We start from the raw sequence: 23,731 nt of genomic DNA, 5'->3' as shown, positions 1-23,731 counted from the left end.
AAGTTTTACAAATTCATGGAAAATAGCTTACTTCACCGTTTAAAAATAAGGTGGATAAAGCTGAAAAAAAAAAAACCTGAATGCGAGATAAAATCTACAGTAGGAGGAACAGTAAACATTCACAAGCGTCACAAGTGACCTTCCTCTGTGCCTTGATTATTGAAATGAAGTTGTGTATATTACATTTTAAAATATGATACAGTATTGATTTAGAACAGATGATGTATCGTATTTTCCTGTGGATGAGTCAGGTCTTGGCTGGGACCGGGATTGGGAGGTGGTGTTTCTTGGCTGAAGGGTTCTTCTTTCACTTGGATTAATCTCTCTCACCTTTTTGAGGTCCTCAAAAGGTCCTGACGTACCTTTGATTACGTTTCTGACGTAATGGCCTAGAATAAAAAAATTAAAATAAAAAGCGCTGTATTTTCTAAGTGCAGCCCAACAGATTTAACATTTGTAATCTACCAGCTGTCTTGAACGTGCAGCTTCAGACTAACAGAGGGCAGCGTCTTCCTGTGGTAAAAATGCTAAGTGTTAGTCATTCGAATGATCATCTTTGATTATAAAAACATTGATGAACTTTCTCAGTGAATATCATATTAATAGAAAATGTTTAAGGCCAGATTTTTTTAATTGATGTGGTAAAATGTCCTTTTGTGGGACTTAATGTACCTCGTGTACTTTGTTGGCAAGGAACTTGATCAGAATCCATCTGATTTTTATGCACTTCTATGCGGTCATCATTTTCCCATAATACTTGTCTTAACACTTTGTTTTAGATCATAGTTCAGGCTTGACATCAAATCCTGAAAATCTGGGAGCTTTTAAGCAGAATTGGGATCAATCAAAAGGTTTCTACATTCTGGCTTGCAATGATCAATGCCTGACTTGTAACACTTTACAAGTGCAGACTTTGGCAAAACAGGCCCGAAATCTTCTCTTAAAGCACTGTAGTAGCTAGTAACAGTTTTATATTGACATTTAAGGCATTTTGCTGGTGATCTTATCCAATATTTTGCTTGCTCTTATCCAGAGAAAATTACAAACATCTTTTAGTGTTTTCATGTTAAATCTGGCATAGAAGGAGAGAGAAACTCTGACACATTTCAAACAGGTGTCTTATGTTTTCATGCATCTTGGCACTTAATGTGATTTTAGCAAGTAGGACATGTTCCTGGATCAATGACCAAAGTTTCTCTCAACAAATCAGATTTTCGGGATAAGGAAGGAGTTAGACCTGGGATTAGGAACTTTAGGAACATGCTATTATCAATTTTTTCCCAATAATTTAGGGAGGGGAATCTTGTTATATTGAGTATGTCATGCATATCTCAAGCTCTTTGTTTAGGAGGGATGTGAATGGGATGGTGATATTTGTCAGGCACCAAATGGAGATGCGAGCGCTCTGTTCATCGTCAGCTAGCAGAGGACATCGCCTCCCGTATGTGTTTATCAGAGTCTATCCTCCGTTACGCTGACAGAGAAAAAACTGAGGCAAGGCCAGATGGGAACTATTACTATGCCTCTCAGTGTTTCAGTCTGCTTTATTGGCATTACAAGATACGCTACATCTGTATTGCTTAAGCAGTTGCGGGTTAGCTGAAGACAATAAAAAGCATAAACTGTAAACAAAGCAAGAAAAAAATATTAGTAGTAAATCGAGGTTACAATAAGAAGTCAGAAAAGTAGTCCACAGTACATTCAGAAACATGTTAAATCATTTATGCACTGTCAGAACGTATTTATATTTAAAAAAAATAGTTCATCTATTCATCATTTACTCGCCTTCAAGCCATTCCAAACCTGTTTGACTTTTTTGGGTAGTGAACAAAAATTTATATTTAATAATAAGTATAAAATTGAATCCAAAATTGTAAACAATTGTAAAATATGTATAGAAAATGATAAACAATATATAAAAAGGATAACAATTTTTTTTTTAGTAATTAACTATCAGTTATGATATTTTTATGATGCTTTTCCATACTGGCAAGTTATTATTTTTCTTTCTAATTGGTCTCTGTGTCTTTTATTTTTGTACTTTTAAATTGATCTGATTGCTATTTTTAATGGGTTCTCATAGTCTTATGATGGCTAGTTCTAATATGATACAATATTTATATGGGATAATTGTTTCTTAAAACCTCAGGAAATGGGTAAATTACACAATATCAAAAAATATATAAATGACTAAATTATATTTGCTATTTTGAATTGGATAACTCAAATTCAAGTTCATACACTCTTAAAAATAAAGGTTCTTTATTGGCATTGATGGTTCCACGAAGAACCCCATGGAATCTTTCAATTGAACAAAAGGTTCTTTATAGTGGTAAAGGTTCTTTAGATTTTTAAAAATGTTCTTCACACTAAGAAAAATGGTTCTTTTAAGAAAGGTTCTTTGTGGAGCCAAAAATGGCATCGCTGTTTTGGAACCTTTATTTTTTTGAGAGATGACTGAGAGCGAAATGTTTTGACAGGTTTGTGTTGATGCTAACGAGTTTGCATGTGCTTCTTCTAAATGCCAGCTATAGGATGAAAGAGGTTGATAAGGATGAAAGTTTAAGTAGGTGTTGAATTTCGAATCTAAATTCGTTCTGCAAGTCGTCCAGAGGTCTCTCGTGCTGATTTAGTATTCATCGTTTGAGATGTCAGTCCCGCTGAGAGAATATGGTGTGAGTTCTGATGTGATGGCCAACATCAGGTGAAAAGAAGCATGATGCAATATGACTCACCCTCAGAGTTGACCGAAATGAATTCAACAGCAACAAGCCAGCCTTCATCTAGTGTTACACTCCCTCCATCATCCAGAAGCGCTGGCAGAAAAGAAGAAAGAATGATGTAGGAATGTCGGAGTGAAATCCTTTGGCAGAACTGGGTCTTGTTTGCACAGTAAACCTCACAGTCTTGTGTAGCGCCATGAAGGGAAATGCCCACATTGTTGAGTTGGGAGACCCTGGTTACGGTGGAGCGAGGGGCCTCCACCAGGCAAGTTTGGAGAAACAACAGGATGAAGGTCAGCTAATATAGCAGTTAATTCCACTTCCCTGTCCCCATGGCTCCCAGCTGGGGTTTATTTGAAGATCCCAGACGTCAAAGTCACCGAGTACTTTGTTCGGCTGGTGATTGCCGCAGGCCAGTGCCAATACTTGGGAATATTAATGTATTCTGATGAAATGGGGGTCAATAGGGATTGCCTGTGAAGGATGGAAAATTCCATGCTCTCACCGTACTGTTGTATTTCTGTCCGCACTTTTGTTGTATTCCCATTGGGCTGTTAATCCAACAGCGCTTGACAGTGGACTTTCCTTTTTTTTCACAGGGAGCACTCCGATCTGATATTTTTTAATGTCCGATGAATCAGTGCGTTAAAGTTTTTATCTTCTCGGGACCTGCGCTGCACTTTAGTAATGCGTGGTTTGATTGGTTTGCTTTTTTCAGTGGTTATATTCCTTGAAGATCTTTCAGAGAAGATCTTTTACTTGCACTGTTGTGCTGCAGTCATGAATGTCACCTTAAATCTTAAAGGCTTTTTGAGGAAAGAGATCAAACCTTTTTTGTCTCGTGGATGATAAAACGGGTGAAGAAATCCCATAGACTTACACTTAAGAATTCATTATTTGAATTTGTTGTGTGATAAAAAATATATATTTTTGAAGTGTAGCATATTGGCAATTATTTCAGTCTCAGAGTTAAAAAAGTAATTGTGACTTTTGTACCTGCAGTTGCAAGTTGATTCTCTTGTTCCGCTTATACTACTGTTACCACACCTTAAAATTCTTCAGATCATGTATTTCAAGACATTTGTTAGGTTTTTGTCCTTAAAATGCTCTTGTGTATAGGACTCATTTCTACACATCTAAACCAAGCATCCGTTGCTAATTCCAAAATGTCATTTTAGAGCTAGTAACGGAGGCTTGAGACACTGATATTAATGCAGTTATGAGAGAGAGAGAGAGAGAGAGAGTATGTAAATTACCTAAGTGTGTCTCTCAACATTGTTTAGCAGCAGCATAATAGCTGTAATAATAGCGAAACTGTAAGTAAGTTTATCTTCTCCAAGAACAGTGCCGTTATTACCTCACTAGTGAGAAATCATGTCATGTAGCTTTTAAGTTGTTGAACTATTTAATCATAGCAGCGCTGACAACACTTTTCTGTGCGAATGTGTGTCCGTACTGTATGTGTGCTTGCGTGTTTGAGTGGGAGAGTGGGAGAAAGAGCTTTCCGGCTATGTGCTTTCCGTACATAATAAAAACTTAATTTTGTGGTAAAAAACATGTGTGCCCAAAAACATGGAAATAATTTGTCGTTTTGATCCTATTGTTTACTACATATATGTGCTTGGTCAGTGTCACTGTGGGTTTCGGTTCTTTTGCTGTTGTTATCTGTAAAGACCTTTGAAATAAGTGATATGCATTCAAGACCTGCCTGGAACTACTTTAGCCGTGCATTTCTCTGAAAATAAATGCACACCTTAGAACGTTCGTCAGCCAGTCAGATTCAAGCATTCAACAGCCCTGTGGTATAAATGTGCTGAAGTTACAGTTTTGTAAGATATGTAGGCCTATAATTGCCCTTAAATGTTGTAATATCATATCAAATTCCATTCACCATTTTGTAGCAACAGTAGTGGGTTTGCCACGGTTATGAAATTATAAGGCAGCATAAAGATATTGATATGACTGATAACTACAGTACATCAAAAGATGCATACAGTATATCAATATTTACATGTTATTTCTCATAACTGTGACATGACATCTCATAATTGTGACTTTTTTTACTGTAATAATTTAATATAGCCATGTCTGCATGCAGGTCAGGTCAGTTTTAGCCTACATTCTGGTTGAAAATGGCAATTATATAGAATTATTTTTGGTAAGTAACTGAGAAATTGCACTGACTATGTGATCTCTAAAGTCTTAACAAAAGGAATCCAAATAAAAGTGTATGTAGCATCCAACTCAGGTGGAAAAGTGAGAAATTTAGTCTTCCCTAAATTTGAATGTATAAAGTGAATAAGTTGTTTTAATGTTGTTGTTTTTTTAGCACTAACACTTAAGATTATATATTATGGCCTGGAATGTGAAGAGCACATCTTAGTTGTCGTCCCAGTGGCGAAACAAGAGCATCGAGCTCACACCTGCCTTTGCCCTTTCTTGACAGCGTGTGAATGAAAATGAAGAGTGCTTGAGCATTAGCCAATTGTCTTTTTCGTTGTTTACTTGCAGCTGGCGAGAGCATAGCTATATCCCAGGGAAAGGCTGACATATATAACATACAGGTCTTGAGGGCCAAGTGGCTTAATCCTGTATGGAAATGTTAATGAGATAAAAGCAGCCCAACCTCACATTCCTGTGCACGGTGAGGAATCCCAGCCACTCTTATGCACATAAGAGGCGGCTTTGTGCCCGTGTCTCGTAAGCCAGAAATTAGTACTGAAAGAGAGGGGGAAATGGAGAGAATGAGTGAAAGGAATAAGGGAAAAGGACAGAGAGAAATGCCAAGGGCGTAGGTGTCAAACACTTGGGCCCCTATTTTGTGTGCATGTGTATGTGTGGCTGGGTGAAGCGCTTGATATTGAGCACCTCTTTGAATCCTGCTCTGATTTGGACTCCATTAAGGCGCCTGGGCATTTGTTTCTCATGGAGCAATTCTCAAAGGCTTTGGGCCATTCTGTGAAAACGATGTGAGAAGAGAGAGCGAGAGACGGGGAGAATTAGAGGGGTGGGAGAAGGAGAACTGGGAAGTGCACATGCTCAATGTGTATTCGCTTTGTTTCCAAACTGGCAACAAGAAAACGCTGAACCCTGATGCTCACGAGACAAGACACCAGAAAAGCATTGCGACTGTTTGGTTTGTTTCTTAAATGAACATTTGTATGGGGTTTAAAGAGGGTTGATGGCCTGCTTCTGCCTTACATGAGTATATGCTGGGGTTAATTAGGGTAATCTGGAACATTATTGAATAAAAAGTAAATGATAGGTTGAAAGTGCAAAACGTCCCAGCCAGGTAACCTTAATTCCTCTTGTAGTATATACTGCGTAGCTTTGCATATAGATTTCTGTGTCATAAAAAGAAATCATTTGATTTTGGGAAAAGTATACTCCTATACATTCAAAATGTGATATATGACTTTTTGCAGCTACATTTCAGAAAAAAATGGCATCCTTATATTGAGGTGAAGAAATTGCAACCGATGTCCGTTTTGTGAACGAATCATTCTTTGGAGCCAATTCTTGTCAATGAACAGACTGAACCCATTCACAAGTAGCATTGAATGATTCATTTGTGAATCCGACTGATTCGATTGCAGTAGTTACTGATTCCATCAACTCACTGATTCAGTGATCCAGTTGGAGCGAGTCAACAATTCCAAGAATCGGGAGTCATACAGTATTATTCCTCACAGCTCAAGTATAACAGGACGTTTTAGTTTAATAATATCTCTATCTTTGTCTTAAATAAACATAAAGAATTAGAAAAGAAAGCGGATGTGAATCAGTATATTGGATCAGTGCATTGGCTCTTAAAGTGAGAGCACAATAAACTGCTGCTACTGTCTGTGTCATTAATGTTAATCAGTCCTAGTGTTGGGGCTAACACATTACAAGTAACGTGAGTTAAGTAATCCGATTACTTTTTCATGTAACTAGTAATTTAACGCATTACTTTGACAGAATATATTTCTCAAATAAGTAACACAAGTTACTTTGTTTTCCCATTTATGGACTGACAGCTCTCCTGTCCCCATGTTGAGAGAACATTTGTGCCCATGTTTGCACTGTGTGAACATGATGTGTTATTGTAGTTCTAGATCTCACTCGAATTGAATAAAAACAGTGAAATGCAAACTCAGAATATTAGGAAAACCTGCAATAATTAAATATGTTAAATAATACAAATATACTTCTTAATCTTACTTTATTAACCAATGTCTTTGCTGCCAATTCAACCATACTAATGAGAAAAATTACTTTAGATAAACTAATTTGTTTTGTTGTTTTTATTTCTGAAGTACAGTACAGGCGTGAATTACCATTTCCTTTTGCATTTGCACTTTTGGTGTAAAAGGGCCTTTGCATTTGCCAAAAAAACTTTTTTTTGTTGTTATTAAAAAAACGTATGGCAAGCCCAGCCCAGGTGAGGAAAAAGTTACACAAAAGTAATGTAATGCATTACTTTCCATAAAAAGTAACACAATTAGTTACTTTTTAAAAGAGCAACACAATATTGTAACTTTCCCCAACACTGATCAAACTACAGAAGTCAAAGAGAAAATCACTCACGGCTCTTGGCTTTATAAGAATAAATTTACATTCAGTTCAAACAGTGAAGTCTATGCAGTGATTTATTTTTACGTTTGGTTATTTAATTACCAGTATTTCTCGCTGTAGTTAGTATTTCTTAGTACTGTTAAATAGAGTGTAAAAAGATTAAGGAACTCTTCATTTATTGTGTATCTTTCATTTATTGTATTTGTCCTGTTGTTTGTAATATTACTCATATTGTGAAATAAGATTTTGGCCATATCGCCCACCCTTATTCATAATAATAATAATATAAAATATTTTTATTTAACTAATCTTCTATCGCCTTAAAATCCATCATCCTCTTTAAGGTCACAAAACTCTGGGCTTTTGATAATACCTAGAATATCTAAGTCCACTAAAAGACGGAGAGCGTTTTCTCATTTGGCTCCTAAACTCTGGAATAGCCTCCCTGATAATGTTCAAGGCTCAGACTCACTCTCCAAGTTTAAATCATAGATTAAAGATGCATCTCTTTAGCCTAGCATTCATATAATGCTTCTCCTAACCTTATACAGCTATATCAGATCAAATGCACATGTGTTATCCTTGATTAATGTTACGAACAGCAGCTACGCTAATTATTTTCTATTTGCTTCTCTGTTTTATCTTGGAATGCCCATCTAGAGAGGTAACTAGAGAGTTTGCCAGATGACGCAAACTCTGAATCAACATGCACCAATGCTATATTTTCTAAATGTCATAATCATTTGTTAACAAACAAGTATTCATTACTTCAATGAGCTCATTGTATCTGCATTAAATTACTACATTGTTTAAATTAATACATCTTTAGCTAACTGTGATTTTGTATATGTACCTGTACATTTCTGAAATACATAACTTAGACAGTTGATAACAGAACACTATGGACTCATGCACTTTCTGTAAAGCTGCTTTGAAATTATATGTATTGTGAAAAGCGCTATACAAATAAACATGAATTGAATTGAATTACTTATCTTTGAACTTGAGTAACTTTCCAACAGGGTGTCTGTACTTCAGCTAAAGTATTTTGAAATTTTGGTTGCAGTCTTCATGATGGCTTTATTTATAGCATAATTGCTAGCTTAATCACTTTATTTGTTACCAAGTTGCCCAATGATAAATTATAAAGTTGTTTTTGTGTTACATAGCAAGATATACAGTTGTAATCAAAATTTATCAAATCTTCTGTGAATTATTTATATGATTTTGAGCACTTTTCTTGTGCTTTTGGGTCAGTAGTGGTGTACGTCTTGGAGCTCTGGCATGCATTTAGTACGTGCCTTACTGTGCAAGCTGAACCCCCAGTAGCTGGGTTTCCATCCAAATGTGAACCGAATATTTTCAAAGTTCACAAAAGAAGAAAAAAAAACCTAATGTGAATTATTCGGAAATTTATTCGGTAAATTAATTATTTCGGAATAATTCCAGCCATTGATAGCTTCCTTTTTCTACCCTGTCCAGGTAATGTATAACCACTGTTCCTTTAACTTCAAACTTACGAACTATGCTTCCAACAATGTCTCTAGGAACATTTAGTGCCTTCGCTATATTTTTGTATCCAGTTCCTTGTTTATGAAGGGCGATGATATCTTCTCTCAACTTTTTAGACCATTCTTTTAACCATACTTATAACATGCAGTCAAACGTGATACTCAAAAAAACATAGCCAGATCATTTCATGTGTTCTAGCTCAAGCACACCTGGTGCAACTAATGAAGCCCTTGATTACTTGCATCCTTGATTACTTGCATTACTTGCAAAAAGACATCACCTTTTTTGCAGATTTGTGCAGTTGTGAGGGATTCTATTCAGGGGGTTGCATAATTTTGAAACTGTGGAAGTTATTAAATTATTGCATTTTCAGTTGAATTTGGGGAAACCACTTGAAACATTTGATGTGTTGAGCTATTTAAATTACTTTTGTTTGATTTGCTCATTGCAAACAGCTGAAAGTCTGTACATTTTGCCAATAAACCTGATTTGCAATGAGAGTTGAATAAATTCGATTGCAACTGTAGATGACATTTGCATGTCTATACAAAAAAAAAAAAAAAATCTTTGCAAATGAATGGCAAAAAAAGGAAACTCAATAAACTAGACGAGAAGTTTGCTGAGGGTTAATACTACAGATCCAAGGGCCCCTCAGGACTGAAAGAGATCAAAATTGTAGATAGAGAGAAAGGGAATGGTTCTTCATAATAGAACATCTGAGATGGAAAAAAAAACAAATTAAACATTTCTCCTTGAAATGAAATCAGAATGAATGTGATCTACAGTAAATGGGCAATGTTGACTAACCTCAAGAAGTTTAATGAGGTTTCTTATGGAGTCATTTCCTTCAGAAACTGAGGCTGAGAAACCCAGACAAACAGCGTTGATCCGTCCTTCTCGTCACAACAGCACACGGCTGAGGTTCAGCTACCCATCTGATGCTCTGAGAACAAGATATGCTCTTTGGTGCTTGCGCTGGTGTAGTCGTGTCTTGGGGTGATCTGAATTTGACCTTTCCAGCCCTACACACACTTGCAGGCATTCCGGAAGCCGTTGTTTTAGGAGGTGCCTGATGGCTGTTAACAGAGACACAATGGTGGGAGTGTGTCTAAGATAAATGTTTTGAGAGCAGGTCGGGGAGTTTGCATTTAGCTGGTGCTTCCCTTAGAATATCCCCCTAAATTATTGGAAATGTACTTTCCATTTAGTCATATCTGCTTAAAATGTCACTGTCTCCTCTGTTGCTATTGGTTGTCCTGACACTGACTGACGTAATTCTTTAACAGTATATTCAGTATATTTGCTTGATTCCACCATACATCCACTTAAAAAAAATAAAAAAAATGCTTTACTTCTTTGTTAAGGAAATGCCTTTGTACTTTTATACACCTGCTGTATCGCTCAAATAGATGTTTAGGACAAAAGGCAACCTCCTCAATGCAGAAGATTTCTGAAAATGGCTTAGTTTTCATTTGAATAAGAACCACCAAGTGCCCACCCTGTTACCAGCGTCTGTTTTATGTGTTTGATATATCACCGGGTTAGTTAAAGCTGAAATACACGGGCCCTGACATTTACATGTTGAAGCCCTTCTGAAAGGCTCTGGTCTTTATTGAGGTCCAGAGAGCCAAAGTAAATGATGATGCAGCTTATCGCGTCTGCTGCTGGGTTTCGTCGCAAAAACAGAACTGTATTTTACTTCCATTTGACATTTATTGTTCACACTAACTCTTTGCTTCGCATTTAACAGGACCTCCATCCGTGCGGCACTTGACGTACAGTATTTGGTTGTGTTTAACTTGGCTTACTATTCTGGCTTTCGGAATTGTTACAATTATAATTTGTTATTGTTATTTAGTTGGTACTGCTAAATTAGCCTAGAGTGCTCATCTGTGTAGTCTCTTTCTGGCCATGATGGAACAAAATAATATCACTAGGATATTTGAAATTTTATGATGTTCTATTACTACTACTACAGAATAAATAACAAGTATTTATATATATATATATATATATATATATATATATATATATATATATATAATATAATGTGTGTGTGTCTGTGTATATATACATTTTATTTATATAAATACACACACACACACACATATTTATTTATTTATTAATCTATTATATTATTATTTATCATTATGTTATATTATAATAAATTATAAAACAATTTCAATATAATAATGATTACTATAGTAATAATAATCATTATTATTATTATTATGAAATAAAAATAATTATTATATAATTATAGTTTTTAACTACGTTCATCCATATGAAAAATGTTGGGGTTTATAAAGTGAAAACCCATTTATAATTATATACAATAAAATAACTGCATCTTAGAAATGATTTTGCTACTATTAATGGAGATTTTGTATTATTGTGCCACAATATAATTGAATATAATTACAAGTATACAGTTTGCAGAATTGTTTTCTTTTTTATAAGTTTTCTTTTTTTTATTGGTCATTAGTGGCTGTACTAAAAAAAAAACTGAGATAATATATAAAATATCATATTTGGGACCAAAAATAAACACACAGCCATGTGAGTTCATGTATCATTAAATATGTTCATTTATGAGAATCATAATATATTAGTATGCATTACAGGACAATACACAGCTTTTGCAAAGTACACAGTAAAACATCATATACAGGAGGACCATGAACATTGTAAATGTCTTCATCAAAAAAAAACAAAAAAAATTCTGTTCAGAGTCATTTTCCAAAATGTCTGGAAAACTGGTCAAAGTCTACTTGTGAGGTCAGGGTGTCTCCAAAGACCTAGACCATTCTGTGAGTTTTAATAAACCAAAGTCACTGACTTTCAGTTCGTAGTCGCTGTCAGAGATTCAGAGCTGGACAGTGACTGGATGTTAAAGTGTGTGTGTGTTTGTGTGTGCGTGTGTGTGTGTGCGCGCATATTTTCATGTCACATAGACATAGTACATCCCTCTCTCTACACTATCAACTCGTGTAAACAAAGAAAATCTAAAATTCCTTTTTCTTATTTTCAGAATATTCATAAAATAAAAAAATGGTTAATTGCATGTGAATATAATCTACTAAATATTGTACAAAAAAAAGAAAACTATACAACTATACAAAAACAGTAGAGCATATCACTGTAGTAAAGTACCAGAGCAAAGAAAGGTCCCACACAAGTGATAACACAGAAAATTGTTTGTTTCCCTAAATAATAAGAGTCATTTGATCCTATTTATTTTGGTACGATGTAATTGCGTTTGCATACACTGGTCAACATAGCCATGAAGACCATTCAGGCTTGTGTTCATTGTTCTGTTATATCCGTGATCCATGAGCTTACAGTATGTCTCAAATTTAGTATCTAGAACATTAAAATTTCATCAAACTCTAGTCATCTTGACATGCTGAAGGACATTGAGCTTCTCTGATTTCTCTTACTGATGACAAATCTACTTTTGGGGAATTTTGTGATTATTGCATTATCAATATCTGGAAAATCTCAGATTTATTCTGTATAATATAAGTAGGAGTCTGCAGTAAAGAGGGAACTTGTTGTTCATAATGAAAATACACTTTTGTTTTTCAAATCAAAAATCATAAAGTGGTTTAAAAAAAAAAATCATACTCTATTTGTATATCTAAACTCATACTACAGCTAGTTATGGAAGAGAAGGTAGACTTCACACTTTAAAGATCACCACAGTTATCAAAGAATCAAAGGCCAAAAGTATCAGCATAGCTTTTGGCACCAAATAAGCCTTATGGTGTCGTGCAATTTTGAACCAATCACAGTTCTTCCAAACAGCAACAGTGAGGTATTGTCAACAGATTTTCTATCTGAGAGGAAGGAATGTAAAGGATGTTATATCTAATTTTGGCATGTATTGGCTTAACAGATCTTTACAGTTCCCTCATGACCACGTATGCTGCATTCTCATAAAAACTGTACAGTGGGGCCCAAAAATCTGAGGGAGATAATGAAAGTGCTTTTATTTTGCACTTATTTTATTTTCTTTGAAAGAAAAATCATCCCAATGAGTCAAATGTGCACCACAGGTCAAATGATTTTTAATAATAAATTTGCAGATTCGTGAATATTTTGTCATTTAAACTCTTCTTTGTGTTACATTTCTGCAACTATGTATAATTCCAGGTTTTAAATCCAGATGTGCCCTCAGACCCCACTGTGTGCGCTTTGAAATGTCGTTCCTCTGAAGTGAAACGTTCATGTAGATACATTGACTCAGTAGCTTGTTTCTTTTTATATTTTGTGGAAAAAGGCAGAAATCATCAAGGATCACACATAAACGACTTTACATATATGTATACTTAATAGTAGGTGCAAATTCTGCAAAATTGAAGATATGAAAAAATAAAATCTTGATGGGAACAAAAACAAAAAAAAACACTAAACGACGGAAGGCAAAACTGCACAAGTGGTTGTCCTTCACCACGGTTCTGATCAATCGTCAATCAATCTGCTCCGACTTGTAGGTGCTCGGGTCATTATTTTGTCTTTCCTTCTCTCCTGTTCTTCAATCCCTCTATGTTTCCTCCTCTAGCACTTGCCCCTCTTGTCACGCTGCTGGAATTTCCGAAGCCGACGGGCCCACAGGTCCTTCCACGGGATGAGCAGGCTGCCCTTGTCCGCCACCACGCCGCTCTGGCCGCGGGAGTCGTCGCCGTCAGAGCCCATGAGCAGGTACTTCCTCCCGGGTTTAATTTTGTGGCACTTGCAGGCCACGTCTTTAGCGCGGACCCACAGGGACTGGTCTCCTCTGCGAATGCGGTGTCCGCCCTGCTTATAGACCGATATGATGTTGATAGTGAATTTCCACCATTCGCCCGCCTTGTCTCCTTTTAGTACGTGAACCTGGACCACTGCGGAGAGAAGCGGGAACAGCAAAATGAGGACACTTTTAATTCAGACCCCAAAATATGTCACAGGTCTGTTTTAATTGGTTTGTGGACAGCAGGGAAAAATTCAAAACATAAACAGTATATATATATACACTCACCTAAAGGATTATTAGGAACACCTGTTCAATTTCTCATTAATGCAATTATCTAATCAACCAATCACATGGCAGTTGCTTCAAAGCATTTAGGGGTGTGGTCCTGGTCAAGACAATCTCCTGAACTCCAAACTGAATGTCAGAATGGGAAAGAAAGGTGATTTAAGCAATTTTGAGCGTGGCATGGTTGTTGGTGCCAGACGGGCCGGTCTGAGTATTTCACAATCTGCTCAGTTACTGGGATTTTCACGCACAACCATTTCTAGGGTTTACAAAGAATGGTGTGAAAAGGGAAAAACATCCAGTATGCGGCAGTCCTGTGGGCGAAAATGCCTTGTTGATGCTAGAGGTCAGAGGAGAATGGGCCGACTGATTCAAGCTGATAGAAGAGCAACTTTGACTGAAATAACCACTCGTTACAACCGAGGTATGCAGCAAAGCATTTGTGAAGCCACAACACGCACAACCTTGAGGCGGATGGGCTACAACAGCAGAAGAACATGACAATGAGTTCACTGTACTAAAATGGCCCCCACAGTCACCAGATCTCAACCCAATAGAGCATCTTTGGGATGTGGTGGAACGGGAGCTTCGTGCCCTGGATGTGCATCCCACAAATCTCCATCAACTGCAAGATGCTATCCTATCAACATTTCTAAGGAATGCTTTCAGCACCTTGTTGAATCAATGCCACGTAGAATTAAGGCAGTTCTGAAGGCGAAAGGGGGTCAAACACAGTATTAGTATGGTGTTCCTAATAATCCTTTAGGTGAGTGTATATCCTGGAAACAACATCCTGGCAACAACAGTGTATATATATAGGAAACCTATGGAAGCTTGTTTCTGCCACGGAATAAAACATTTTAAAAGATAATTGTGAATTTTCCTTAGAGTCGGCCATTCTAATGAGGGACAAAACACTGGACAAATCTATTTGAGCTTGATTTTGATAAAATATTAATAATATAATGACACATGCAAATGTCTGACCATGTAAAGCCACAATATAAACTTTGACAACATAGTGTTTAATAATGTTTAATTAAGTATTTTTCCATTTCCTGAAAAGTATTGGTTTTGGAGATGCATGGTTTTTGCCCGACAGTGTCCGTCCGTCCGTCCATCCATCCATCCATCCATATGTATATATAAACAATTATTTGTCAGTATAATGCAACAGTATTATAAATAGTCAGATCTTTTTTTATACACAGAGAAATAATAAAAGAAATGAACAAAAACACACAAAAAATCATAATGGATTTTAAAAGATATACAATATTTATGTTATTTATATATAATATTATTTTTATAATTATTATATAAATAGCAAATGATGGTTAGTATAATTAAATATATATATTTAATTGAATAAATATAATTAATTTAGAATTTTCTACACACAAAAAAAAAAAGTTTACCTTTTTAAAAATAGTTTTCTAAGATTAGAAGTTTTGGGACTAGGAAGAGTCATTATTTGTTGTCCAATATAAAATCTGGGTCCTGAAGCAGACCCATTTGAGCCAAAGTTACCATAGTATCATTTGGTAAAACCACAGTATATAAAGTGATGTTTGACCACAATGGAGGTTGCCATAGAAATGCTTTCCTTCCATCTCCTGATACTGATAAAACGGAAAAGATGGAGACCCGCCCATTCCGCTTCATTATCTTTTGTGTGAAACGTTTAGCTTTTATGTGACTTTAAGAGAGGGGTGGGGAACTCATTGGTGAGAACATCACATCCAGCGGGCCGAGAACAGTCAGAACAGTCACAATCTAATACTGTACATTTAAATAAAGTGTTAAACGTGACAGCAGATGCACAATAGAAAAACAATGAGAATCTAAGATTATCAGACAAATGTTACTGAATGAGTATACATTAGTCCCTATATCTGTGAAAAAACCTATATGAAGCTTTACTTGTAAATATAAAGATGTGTATTTTTGGCCACCCTTGAAATGGGTCATTCCATTGACATTACCTGAGCACTTTTGAATGTTTTAGGATTTTATAACAATTGTATTTTTACTTTTCCTTGTTTTTTAATTGTTCAAAATCTTAAAACATTCAAAACTTTTTCTTTTTTTTGAAAATTATATCATCATAATAATTTTTGTTTAACTAAAAACAAATAATTATACAATATAATTCCCAGGAAAATCATTCAAAGTCCTAAAATGTTTAAATGAAGAAGAAAAAAATCTGATTTGAATGTGTTCTCAGTATTTTGGACACTAGGTATCCGCAGCTATGGAGCAAACATAAAAAGTTCAACATCAGATGTTAACATCCAGCCCATGTGGTAACCGCTAACAAACCCAGTCGGCAGAAATCCCCTCGGGTCATGCATTTTAACTATCATCAGATTCGCAGATTGCGAGCTAATCTGTACTTGACATGAAGTGTTTTCACACGGGGAGGACGCCCAGAGGGGGGGAAAAGACCTCGATTACGCATTTAGCATGGACCCGGTGTGTAACGGGGAGGCATCGCTGTGCTGCCCTGAAACACTCACACACACCCTGCAGCCAGTAACCCGTGAACCAGTGGCACATCATGTTTAAGAAATATGCCATTACAGCATTGTGTGAAAATGACACAGGAAGTGCTCTTTCTTTCCTAGCACTCTTTCTTTGCGCTCTTGAATGTGAACACTCTCTTTAGAGAGGGAGGCAAGGATCGCCCCGATCGCTGAATGGAATGTCCCAATTGAGCAGCAGGGGGGGAGGCTGCGAGCAAATTGCACCCAATTTGAGAGAACGCACTCCCACAGCCCCTCCATTCATCGCCTGTGTTTCTCTGGGCCGGAGCCCGCTTCGCCATCCAAATAACAAGAGATAAAAAGAAAAGAAGGGTGTGCGGGGGGTAGCGCGGCTGAGAGAGGAGGGGGGCCACTGTTTATCATCCCAGCCACAGAGAAGTTGCCAGAAGAATTGCGGATGTGTTTCGACCTCATGAGCTATCTGAGCCCGGCCGGCGGTGCCCGGTCCAAGAGCAGCGTGAGAATCCTGCTCCGGGTCTCGCTCTTGACCTGCTCTCGTTTCTCCACAGCGGGAGACGGCAGCGAGCCGAAACCCGACTCAAAATGTGTTTGTTGAGCTTATTTAAAAAAGGTTGAAAACAACTACTTTGACTCATTAGTGGTGTTTGCTAAATTGTGTTCAGCTTGTATTAGAATTGAGAATTTTAGTTTTTTCTGATAAAATTGCCTAAAAAGTTCCATTTTGAAAGTGAGAACTCTATATACCATATACTTAATTGACTCTTTATGCTTGTTTCCAAAAGTAACCACTTAGAAACCATCCAGAACGCCTTTGCAGCCGCATAGAAAAATCCTTGCAACCACTTAGAATATGTTAGCAACCACATAGCATTGTCCTTGTGATCACCAGTGTTGGGAAAGTTATTTTTAAAAGTAATGCATTACAATATTCCGTTACTCCCTAAAAAGTGACTATTTGCGTTTCTTATTTACTTTTTATGGAAAATAGTGCATTACGTTACTTTTGCATTACTTTTTCTCACCTGGGCTGGGCTTGCTTATTTTAATTTTTTTTAAGTTGTATTTTTGGCAAATGTTAAGGCACTTTCACACCAAAAGTGAAATGAATAAGCCTCAGGCAGAAGGAAATGCATTTTTATGCCTGTCCAGTAGAGGGCGCAGCTCAAACAAACCTTTCAGCTGTTCTGCCGTTCTGGATCACAGAAGAATATGATGCAGGATAAGAATGTTCAACACTCTTCAGCAATAAAAAAATGAAACACAAATGTTTAACTAAACTAATTTGTACTTATTAGTATGGTTGAATTGGATCATCAAAGGTCAGCAGCCATTAAATTTAAATTTAATTGCAGGTTTTTATAATATTCTGAGTTTGAATTTAACTGTTTTTATTCATTTTGGGAAATACTGAATCTGTTAAGCGAGATGAGTGAATGCCTGCTCACATTAGCCTGAACCTACACTAAAAGAAATCTGATTACGTAACTTGCGTTACTTGAAAAAAGTAATCTGATTACGTATCTCGCATTACTTGTAATCACGTTCCTTGTTACTTGAAAAAAAATCTGATTAAGTAACTCACGTTACTTGTAATGCGTCACCCCCAACACTGCCTAGAACACCTTAGCAACCACATAACAACATCCTGGCAACAACAGAGAATAAACTGAAATCACACAGAATATATTAGCAGCATAGCATCATCCTCCACATAGAACACCTTAACACCCACATAGCAACGTCATGGCAACAACCTAATACACCTTAGCAACCACATAACAGCATCCTAGAAACCAGACAGAACACCTTAGCAACCACATACTGTAGCAACTAAACAAATAGGTTAGCAACCACATAGCAGTGTGTGTACTACATTGCATATATTGTATGACTTTCAAACAAACACGAGGAGAACCAACCTAAATGCTTTGTGCTGAAAATATATTAAAAGTGATGTCATCACTGTTTATTTTACACATACTGCATGAAGTGAGCTTATATTGAGAGTATGTTACTATAATATATCAAATCTTTTTCTCTCTCTCTGCACAACGCTTTAATGCTGTGATCACTGGCACTGGTTTCATCGTACCCTGCCAAACTGGCACATTTCCTGTCTGAATCCAGTACTGAGCCTCAGATACGCCATGCGGGTGGTAAACGCTTTCCAGATTTGTCCAGGTACTAAGAAAGACTATTTTCTGCGGCAAATTAAAGATTTTGTTCATACGTTAGTTGGACAACTTTGTTTCTGACCATGATGCAGCTACAGAGAGAAAATGGGAAAGAGAAAGGAGATTCTTTTTACTACAGATTCTTGTAGTCAGCAATGAAATTAAAAGGAGAAAAAGAAAGTGTCTCCTTTAGAGTTTCGGACAATATCTACAGTGTCTCTCAGAGTGCTAATTTACATCAACTAATTTGTAAATATCAGCTCAAACATTTCTAATCACAATCTTCCTCTTCATAAATTATCCAAATTATGCTATCTATAAAAAAAAATATGTACTTTTTTTTTCTAACATATTTTAGGTTGACAAAGTTTATATAAATTAAATGTTTAAAAAATAAAATTTAAATAAGACTTAAATGAAAAATAACAGAGAACTCCAGGAAGTCCTGTGAAAGAGCAATAAATATGCAGTTTTCTTTTTCAAAACATTTCATTTCTCGGAATGAATTATTTTGTAATCATTTATATTTGTGAGTAGGTTACAAGAAATGCTTTCACCTGTGGTTTGACATGCCATAGTCCATCTAACATGACTTTAAACCACATTTTGTTAATTATTTTATAATTATTAATCATGTTGCCTTTATGAGCTCATATTAACTGACTGACTACATGGAATATTTGTATTTTAAAAAAAGTAAAAATAGAAATGTAGGCAACTAGTGATATGAAACGGAAGTTGTAATAGTATTTACTTCCCTATCGTGACGTATATTTGAGTTAAACAGCTTCTCGAACAAGAAAAAACAAATTTGTAAAATAAATGTAAACTTGATTTTGTCTATATGGAATTGATTGGATGGTTGTAGTTTGCTATTGCTGTGATGTCATGTGAGTGACAGATTGTCCCGCCCTCACGCCAGTGAACACATCATAAGAGAAGTTATTCTGATAAAAGATTGAGGACACATTATTATAAAAATGAAGATGTGCACAGACAAATGATTTATAATAAACTCTGCACTATTCCATAAAAAAAAAAATAAGAATTGTCAATTTTTATTTCATTGTGACTTGAAGAATAATGAAAATAAATGATTATATTTTTACAAAGATTTAATATATACATATATTAAAAATACAAAAAGAAAACATACATTTGAATCTAAATCTTAACGTTAAATTAAAACGGTTGACCTTTCTATATTCTTTACAAACGTACTTACTATATGTGGCATAAAATCCTGACATATCTTGGTGATAATATAGAATAATTGGCTAAACATACCACAAGCCAAGATGCACAAGATAAGAATAGGCTATGTTAAAGTGTCTATAGGGCCTGTTTAATCTGGCAAGTTAAACCCTCTTTTGCATGAGGCCACACGGCACAGGCCAGCAAGACAAGCTCCATGAGATCGGCTGAATGGGATGAGACCACTTTTATTTTCTTTCATGACAATGCAAAGAGAAAGAGAGAAAGAAAAGAGTTAGAAGGTAAGGGATTTCTCTCCTGATTGAGAGAGGGAGAGAAATGAATTTAAAAAGAGGAAGAGGCCCCTAGATCTGCCAGGTGTCCCGCTGGTTTTCTGTGTGTGCAGTCAGTGTGCTGGAACACGACCCGCACGCGGTACACAAGCCGAGCTCTAATCTAATTAGTGCGCCTGATTACCACACTGAAGCTCCTGCGAGCTCCCCGCTGGGACGCCCTACGCCCAGCCGCTTACGCCGGGGTACTGACTGCTGCCTCCGCCGTGTGTGTGTGGCAATGCTAAGCAGCTCCATACACACACTGACACACACACACACACACACACACAGTGCTTTGATTCATTGTCATTCTCCCCCCACCCAAGAGTAGGAGAATGCGACCCTTTCGGACCGCTGTCTCCGTAGCGACACCGAACAAAAGTGGATCGACGGGGAGTATTTCTTCCTTTCTCGCCTCTCTGTCGGTCTCATCCGCCGCCAGCACTGGACAGATTTAAAACTTCACCAAGGCCAGAGCTGTCGAGCTGGATGCAGCAGAACTGACCAGTAGTGTAAATGTCCTGTGAGTTTGTACAATTTGTACCTCTTTGATACAAGCATTCACTGCAATTTCACTGAGACTACGTCATTGCACAAGGTGGTCTGGTCTGGTCGCTGGTCTGTCGTGTGCTATATGAGCCCACGTCGGAATTTTTCTAGGAAATCTTTTGTCCAACATCTTATTTGAGGTTGTAGAGTTCCCTTAAAATTTTCCTATGGGTTTTTAGAATGAGGTTTTTCAATTTCTGAGTAAAATAAGGCCTGTGGTAAACTTAAGTTGATGATACTTGGACATTTTGTTCTACAACATAAACTGCACACAATCACACCCCAAACATTATTATCTAGTTACTTCTTATCTAGTTATTTTTTTATTAAACATAACAGCTTCAAATTTAGCGTTTCCGATACGGGTGTGTAATTTATATAAAAAGTTGCCGCCTTAAATTTTTAAGTACAATCAACATAGATGTTTAAGTCATTTCAACTTAAATGACATTAAACTGACTTTAAAAATGAGTTGAATCTTGTATAATTGCTTAACTTATTTTGGTGAGTTAAAGCAATGTAAAAACATATGTTGTCATAACTTATTGATCACGTCATTTTTTACAGTGTAGGCCTACTGTAACGCTAGCCAGTGGATGCCAGAAAAAATGGATCCTGTGTTAATAAAACATTATAAGACCATAACAAGTCTAGGCCAGACTTGCAAATATTGCTTATGTTGTGTTGTGTGAGAAAGAAAAATTGGTCATAGTTTAGTGTCCAATTCTAACTCTTAACTAACTATTGCATAACTATGACTTTTGCCTCAATAAACTCCTAATTACTGCTTATTAGGGATGGGACGATTACCAGTTTCACTATAAACCACGATCAAATGTACTGACGGTTAGTATTATCGTTTAAAATTGAATTGTCATTAAAACCGTGTTTGATTATCGCGATTTTAATAACTCACTGTAAATCCTGTCCAGCCAGCAACAGGCTGACGCAGGCGCAGCGCGCAATGTTGTTTTTATTTGAGAAGGAATGGCGGAAGGCAGATTAATGTTTTAAATCTTACATGATCACAAAAATATTATCAAACTCAGTAAACAATAAATCAACTCTGATTTCATTTTAAATACAATCGAAAACGGAGACGCAAGACGGCAAGTTGTATTTAAATGAAACGAGAGAGCGCGTGCGCGTCTGTTGTGATGCATGTGCACTGTGTTATAATGCGTTGTTATTGACGACGGTCATTTTAAGGAAGGAAATGCCACAGAATATAATCTTGCTTAAAAAAGTGCATAGAGCTGCTTGTTTTATTTGTTGTTTGTTGATTTTCAAATATAAAACTTGCTGAAATGTTTTCAGTGTGAGCATCAGTTATTTTTGTCTACACTTTCATCTCGTTTTAACAAAACCGTGATAATATTGATAATCACGATAATTTTGGTCACTATTATCGTGATATGAAATTTTCATACCGCCCCATCCCTACTGCTTATTAATAGTTAGTAAGGTAGTTGTTGAGTCTAGGTATTGAGTTAAGGGATGTACGGTCATGCAAAATAAGACATTAATATGTGCTTTATGAGTACTAATAAATAGCCAACATCCTAGTTATATGCATGCTAATAAGCAGCTAGTTGATCGTAAGAATACGACCCTAAACTAAAGTGTTACCGAAAAAATCATTGGGTCTCACACATGGGGCCGGTTGAACGGGGACACGCCATCAGCCCTTCCATACACCCCACCCAATGAGATTTATACTGCAGTCAGGACACTCGCCTTAGCCAATGTTACCTGTCCTATATAACATCAACATGATGAATGACTTCCCCAAGAGAGCAACCTCTGAGTATGAACACTTGTGGCTGAGAGTGAAAAACGAATGAAACTTAATATCACAGCCTGAACGATAGCAGCTACAGATGACCAGCAATGCCATTAATAGTTCGTTCTCTCTCTTTCTTTGCTTCATTTTATTGTTCAGTTAGTCTTCGTGGTTGCTGATTCAACCTGTGGATATTATCTATATTAATATTATCTGCTTCGCCCCAGGAGATGCCTAAAAATGTTTTGGGAACCAATGTGATAGCAGAGAGGGATTGTAAATGAGTCATTTAAAAGTAATGAGAAGTACAGAGATCTTAATATAGATAAGGTGCTATATTAATGAGGAAATTGCACTTTAGATGGCCTGTGTGATTGGGATAAATTGGAAATGTGTGTTTCTCTCTGTGTGTTTATAACCCTAATTCTGTGTGCAATAGTTTTAGCCGCAAATTCACATTTCAGTTTGTACTAGATGCTGCAGACATGCTGAGGCCTTCATATACATTGGCAATCTGGAATGTTTTTCATTTAAAGGTACACTGTGTAGTTTTTTAAGTATTTTATTAGCTAAAATCAATGTCTTTATTCATAAATATGTCCTCATTGGTGTAAAATTATCTCTGCCAATGATCTGACTTGTCCTCGTAAGCGAAGAATTTCTTATCTTTATTTACATTGGACGGGTAAGTCCTGCAGGGGTATTGTCGACGGGTATTGTCGTTCTGACATTTTGAAAAACTATAATAGCAGAGAGGGACAAAAAGCACTAGCCTACCTCAACGCGTTTCCACAACGCGTTTTCGTTCAGAGCCAGCATCACGTGACTGAAACCAGCTGAAACGTACAAGTGAGAGGCGCTTGTCACTGCCCCGGCAAATTTGAAAGGCTGCACTGCACGGTACTTCATAATGCAGGATCATACTTATGCCGAGTCACAGGAGAAGGAATCCTCGTCGCCAAAAAAGCAAAAAAAATAATTTAAAAGGAAACGTGACCAGCGAATTCAAAAAACGAGGGTAAATATTGGGATAGCTTTTCCCAGGTGGAAAGAGCTAATGAAGGAGAAAGACTTTGAAAGGGACGCTGAAGTTGCCTGCTTTCTTCTCGACAGGTAAGTCAATGTTACGGTCTAAATTACAAGCTTTTTTTCATTGCTTGGTTGTGTAATTCATTATATAGGCAGCATAACAGTAGAACATGTATAGTTAAACTTGATGAAGTGCTATTGGAAGACATGTTGTCATAGCTTCTTGGTACACAACGGCTACCGTAGTTGCAACACGCATTTGAAAAAAACGATGGCGCTAGAGAGCACTACTCGTTTGAACGCAAAATACAATTTCACCGCTAGATGAGAGAAATTCCTACACAGTGT

At 36.7% G+C, this 23,731-nt stretch overlaps 1 protein-coding gene across 3 annotated transcripts in view; it reads right to left on the bottom strand.

Moving 5' to 3' along the window:
• Positions 1–11,358: 11,358 nt before the first annotated feature.
• ntn1b (netrin 1b) overlaps positions 11,359–23,731 on the bottom strand; it is a 55,476-nt gene continuing 43,103 nt past the window's right edge. For 2 of the 3 annotated variants that reach the window (XM_084116443.1, XM_084116444.1), the window contains one exon: positions 11,359–13,675. In XM_084116443.1, the coding sequence (XP_083972569.1) occupies positions 13,353–13,675 (323 nt within the window). In that variant the 3' untranslated portion in view covers positions 11,359–13,352. The remainder of the gene's footprint in view (positions 13,676–23,731) is intronic. The other variant, XM_084116442.1, reaches the window with a different exon arrangement.

This window comes from Abramis brama (assembly GCF_963993115.1).
Source record: "Abramis brama genome assembly, chromosome: 1".
Classification (NCBI taxonomy): Eukaryota; Metazoa; Chordata; class Actinopteri; order Cypriniformes; family Leuciscidae; genus Abramis; species Abramis brama.
The sequence above is the reverse complement of the archived record's forward strand: the minus strand, read 5'-3'. Positions and strand labels throughout refer to the sequence as shown.